This window comes from Octopus bimaculoides, chromosome 11 (genome assembly GCF_001194135.2).
Source record: "Octopus bimaculoides isolate UCB-OBI-ISO-001 chromosome 11, ASM119413v2, whole genome shotgun sequence".
In the NCBI taxonomy this organism is placed as follows: Eukaryota; Metazoa; Mollusca; class Cephalopoda; order Octopoda; family Octopodidae; genus Octopus; species Octopus bimaculoides.
In genome coordinates, this window is record NC_068991.1 from 54,710,183 (window position 1) to 54,715,948 (window position 5,766).

The following is a 5,766-nucleotide window of genomic DNA, read 5'->3' on the forward strand; positions in this document are numbered from 1 at the left end:
TCATCATCATCATCATCATCATCATCATCATCATCATTATTATTATTATTATTAAAGACTCTCGCACAGTTCTTAATTACCGATTATTCTTTACTTGAAAGCAGGCAATAACAAATCACCAAAGGTTTCAAGTAGTGCCTTCTCCTGTGACTCAAAGAGACAATACTCTCCTTAGAATGCGAACTGTACCCAACAATGCTGTCTTCTGGATCATCTTGAGCCTGACAGCAGCTCCAATATTCTTAATATGTTTTTCGAAACCTTTGGAAACTGTTCCTAATGCTCCAATTACCACCAGTATCACCATTACTTTCCAGATACACCATAACTTTCCTATCTTGTCATGCATTGGCTGGTGTTTCTCAATCTTTTCTGTTTCCTTACATTTTACCCTTGAATCACCTGGTATTGCAACATCTATTATCTTCACTTCACCCTCTATTATTATTATTATTATTATTATTATTATTATTATTATTATTATTATTATTATTAGATAGAGAGATGAGTTCTTCTAAAAAGGAATTAGACTGACATTTATTTTATTTTGAACCTGTTGAAGACACACGAGATGTCAAAATATTGTTCAAAGGACCAATAAATAAGTTACTTTCGAGTTGCGCTTTTCGTCATTGAGTTGGCCGTAGTGATGGATTACGTCAGCTATGTTTACCTTAGTGATGGAATTTGGCAATTGTATACAAAAGTTAAGAACTCATCTCTCTATCTATTGCATTTCTGCTGAGTTTCCAGTCCTCTATAAAAACTATTATTATTATTATTATTATTATTATTATTATTATTATTATTTATCCTCAGATGCAACATGCAACGAGTATCACCGGGGAGGAGTTGAAGTTGTCATCTGTGATAGGTGGTGTAGGAGCAGGAAGGTGAGTGTGATTTTGTTTTGTTATACAACATAATTTTGTATTATTTTTAAAATTTTGTCTGAAGAATTAAGGATAGGAGATTCTATACATGTTTTTCTACATGTATACCTTTGCAACATTTATCCTGTAATGAAACACCTGTAACATAGAATTTAAAATATACCAAATTTTTCTGGTCTTTTGTTTTGACATAAATAAATAACATTTCAATGTGGCATGCATGAATAATTGTGAAGATCACTTTTCATGAAACCACTGGTTGCCTTGTTAACCCACAAATAAAAAAAATGTATACATATATATATAAAATTCTTTAATTTTGACATGTATATCTATTTTCCTTTTACAGCATTTTAGAGCCCGTGAAGGCAACATATCGTACCATTCGAGATTTCATCGGATCCTTATTATCATTGTTCACATGGTCCAATATCAAGAATACATATCATACATTCCGCAGTATGACCTACGGACAACTGTTTATGATGATCCTAAAAGGAAATTTCCAATTTGGACTATCAATATTAACACTGATATTCCATATATTCTGGTAAGTTACTTGTTGCAGATATAGAAGTCATTCTCTAGAACAGGGATGGGCAAATTTGATAATGCCAGAAGCAAATTTCATGTTCTAAACAAACAAATGGGGTGTATGTGAACATAGGAAAATAATGAATGTTTAATTTCAAAAATCCATAAGTTTGTAATTTGTATTAAATAAGTCTTACAGCTTAATTCAGCAAAAAGAGACAAATAGAATAAACAACAGACTTAAAAAGTAAGTTCTGAGGTCAATTCAGTCAACTAAAAATTCAAGGTGGTGCCCAAGCATGGCAGTTAATGACTGAAATAAATAAGAAATAAAGATAAGATACACACACACACACACGCACACACACACACACACACACACACATATATATATATGTAATTGTAGCCAGTAAAACAATGAGAAAAATATAATATATATGTTTGATACATATGTATATATATATATATAATATGTAGGTGTGGCTGTGTGGTAAGAAGCTTGGTTCCCAACCACATGGTTCTAGGTTCAGTCCCACTGTGTGGCACCTTGGGCAAGTATCATCTATAGACTCAGGCCAGTCAAAGCCTTGTGAGTGAATTTGGTAGACAGAAACTGAAAGAAACCCATCATATATGTATATATATGTGTGTGTATGTGTGTGCGTGTGTGTGCGCATGTGTGTGTGTGCACGCATGTGTGTGTGTATGTATGTATATGTGGTTGTTTGTTGACAACTTTTTCTGCCTTAATAATAATACCCAATCTTTCTGCTGTTTAATGGCTATACTGTGTTCAATATATATACTTACATAAATATATATATATATATATATATATATATATGTATATGTATATGTATGTATGTATGTATGTCAGTGTGTGTGCCTTTGTGTCTGTGTTTTTTCCTCCACCACTGCTTGCTTGATAGCTAACTTACTGATTCAGCAAAAAACAGACATATAGTGTAAGTACCAGGCTTAAAAAGTAAGTTCTGAGGTCAATTCATTCAACTAAAAAAATTCAAGGTGGTACTCCAGCATGGCCACTGTTAATGACTGAAAAAAATAAAAGATAAAGATAGAGATCAGACACACATGTGCGTGTGCACACACACTCATATGCACACGTATATGTATAATATACCTATCTGTAATTTTGATTTGTAATGAAGTCTGTAATTTTCTAATATTAAAATAATTCCTATTTCTTAAAATACAGTTGTTGATAAATGTCATCATTTCTTATATTTGTCAATATTTTTTACTAAAAGGACTTTAGCCAAATTCTTGATAAATATGATGATGGGTGATCGAGGTATGGAGGTGACTTCAGATGCTGTAAAGGCTGCTGCTACCAAACACCCCCCTGCTATAATGCCTGCTCCATTGGCATTAGGAGCCCCAGAAACGCCTAGTGGAGCGGCACCGGCAGGACCAAAGGTTACACAAGAAAATGGAGGACCTGTTAAAACGTTCCCTGCTAAGAAGGAAAATGGTCTGAAAGAGTAAGTTAAAACTCACTCACCTCTTTCATTTCTGACACCGTTATTACTTGTAGTATTGTGATGTTATTATTATTATTATTATCATTATCAAGGCAGTGAGCTGGCAGAATCGTTAGCCCACAAGGCAAAATGTTCAGTTGCATTTCGTCCCCCTTTATGTTCCGGGTTCAAATTCCGTCGAGGCTGAGTTTGCCTTTCATCCTTTTGGAGTTGATAAATTAAGTACCAGTCAAGCACTGGGGTCAATATGATCAACTATCCCCCTCTCCTCAAATTCCATGCCTTGTGCCTATGGTAGAAAGGATTATTATTATTATTATCATTATTACTAGTATTGAATGAGAGAGGAATGCATGCCTTCAAAGTGACACTGGGGTACAAACATACAAAGCCCAATATACCCACCATGACTACCTGTCTGATAAGGGTACACCAGGTACATGCATCACAATCATATTTGCATGACATAGTGTTCTCATATCAAGATAAACGGTACATGACCTTGCAAGTTGGTCCCAGTTAGAACTTTTTTCAGGTCAAGTAACCCATCCCACTTAAAATGTTCCTGAATGAGGTTTGTTTAAGGATGTTGAGCAAAACACCTATGTTTCCAAAGGTGAATTATTCAAACCCCAAAGAATTCCTCTCAACACATGGCTATGATGCCCCCCCACTACTTCTGCTCCTGATCAGAGATGCACATATCGTCAGCCACCAAGGGACATGCTCAACTGGCAAAGGTCAAGTAACTGGCAAGTGAATCTGTAGTATTGACCAGAATATCTGTTGTAACCCATACAATTATTACTAATGCTAATACTAATACTAGGGTGAAGGCACATGGCTAAGTGGTTAGAGCATCAGGTTCACATGAGGTAGTGAGTTCAATTCCCAGACCACACTGTGTTGTGTTCTTGAGCAAGACACTTTATTTCACATTGCTCCAGTTCACTTAACTGGTACCAAACTGTATTAGCCTTTACTTTTCTCTTGGATAACATTGGTGGTATAGAGAGGGGAGGCTGGTATGCATGGGTAACTGCTGGTCTTCCATAAACAACCTTGCCCAGACTTGTACCTTGACGGGTAACTTTCTAGATGCAATTCCATAGTCATTCATAACCGAAGGAGGTTTTTACCCTTTACCCTTTTACAAGGGTGATGAGCTGGTAGAATCTTTAGCTCATCAGACAAACTGCTTAGTGGCATTTCTTCTGACTCTTTACATTCTGAGTTCAAATCCCACCAAGGTCAACTGTGCTTTCATCCTACATGGTCAGTTAAATAAAGTACCAGTCAAGTACTAGGGTTGATATAATCAACTTGCCCCTCCCCTCAAAATTGCTAGCCTTGAAATGAAAATATTAATATTATAGGCACAAACATGTGTGCGTGTGTGTGTGGTAAGAAGGTTGCTTCCCAACCACATTGTTCTGGATTCAGTCCCCATTGTGAGTCACCTCAGGCAAGTGTCTTTTACAATAACCCTAGGACAACCAAACCCTTCTGAGTGGATTTGGTACATGAAAACAGAAAGAAGCTTAACATGTGTGTGTGTGTGTGTGTGTGTGTGTGTGTGTGTGTGTGTGTGTGTGTGTGTGTTGCTTGGTTTGTCAGTTAAGGATTCACAAGCTCTTTATTTATTCCTTCAGATCTATCAGTGTGACAGAGGGACAGACGGCACCAGAAGTTGATGTTACAACAGTAAATGGTAGTGTACCATCAAAGGAATTACCTTCAGCTACCTCTGAAGGTGTAAATGAAATGCTTTTGGTAAGTGTTTTAATAAGTAAAGTATATTTTTTTATAACTGGAGAAAGTATCTCAGAATTATTTTAAGGTGTTGCAGCAAGAATGTTTATTTATTCAAAATCTTTATGAAGAGGTCTAATAAGAAAAAAATATATCCTTGTTTATCCTTGTACTTGTCAAAAATCACACGTCCTTTCTACCTCATACCCAACTCAACATTTTTAATTAATTTGAATTTTAAATAAGTCTCTTTCTTATCCAGAATTAATCATTAAAACTAACGATTTCTCCTCTTCAATACAGGTACAATAGTAAATAATTAAAAATTGGTGATAGGAGAGGGAGGTTCACTACATTATATTAACCAGAACTAAGCTATATTAGATATATTGTATGTTTTTCAAAATTAGTGTCTTAGGGTAATAATCTACAGCAGGGGTTTTATAATTAACAGTTGACATTGTTTATTGTTTTTATAAAATAAATATCTTATTCTGACTTAGTACATACTTCATGAAGAATATTACTTTACCCAACAACACATATATCATCACCATCATCATCATTATCATCATTTAACATCTGTTGTCCATGCTGGCTTGGGTTGGACAGTTCGACTGGGCTAGCATGCTGGAAGGATGCACCAACGGTAAATAAATATTTCTTTACCGTTACTTTAATAAATGCCATACCACGACGGGTAGGTTAGTGTAATAGTATAACACAGTTTGTAAAGCATGCAAGGTAAAGAAAGTTAATTTCGGCCTGTATATGTGTGTACACGATCTTGTAGCAGTATATAGACAGAGATATGGTAATGTTACAGAGAAAAGAAAGTGAGATAGTGAAAGTTATAGATTGTGGGGCATTGTGTTTCTTAGTTGGCTGGTTGTAACCTTCTTTCTCCCTCTGGTCGTTTGTCTTTAGTGGCTGCCTGCTTGTGACCATGACTCTAGATGTCTGTTCACTAACTAATTGAGTTGTCACTAGCTGCTTCGCTCTGTTGTCGCCAAGTGACTACTGCTCATTGAGTCGTTACTGACTGGTGACTAGACTAGTTGAGTCGTCACCGACTGGTGATT

At 35.8% G+C, this 5,766-nt stretch overlaps 1 protein-coding gene across 16 annotated transcripts in view; it reads left to right on the top strand.

Moving 5' to 3' along the window:
• LOC106881762 (ryanodine receptor 2) overlaps positions 1–5,766 on the top strand; it is a 381,060-nt gene that overhangs the window by 353,506 nt on the left and 21,788 nt on the right. For all 16 annotated transcript variants that reach the window (XM_014932251.2, XM_014932252.2, XM_014932258.2 and 13 more), the window contains 4 exons: positions 820–893; positions 1,243–1,443; positions 2,699–2,932; positions 4,585–4,705. In XM_014932251.2, coding sequence (XP_014787737.1) covers positions 820–893; positions 1,243–1,443; positions 2,699–2,932; positions 4,585–4,705 — 630 coding nt within the window. The remainder of the gene's footprint in view (positions 1–819; positions 894–1,242; positions 1,444–2,698; positions 2,933–4,584; positions 4,706–5,766) is intronic.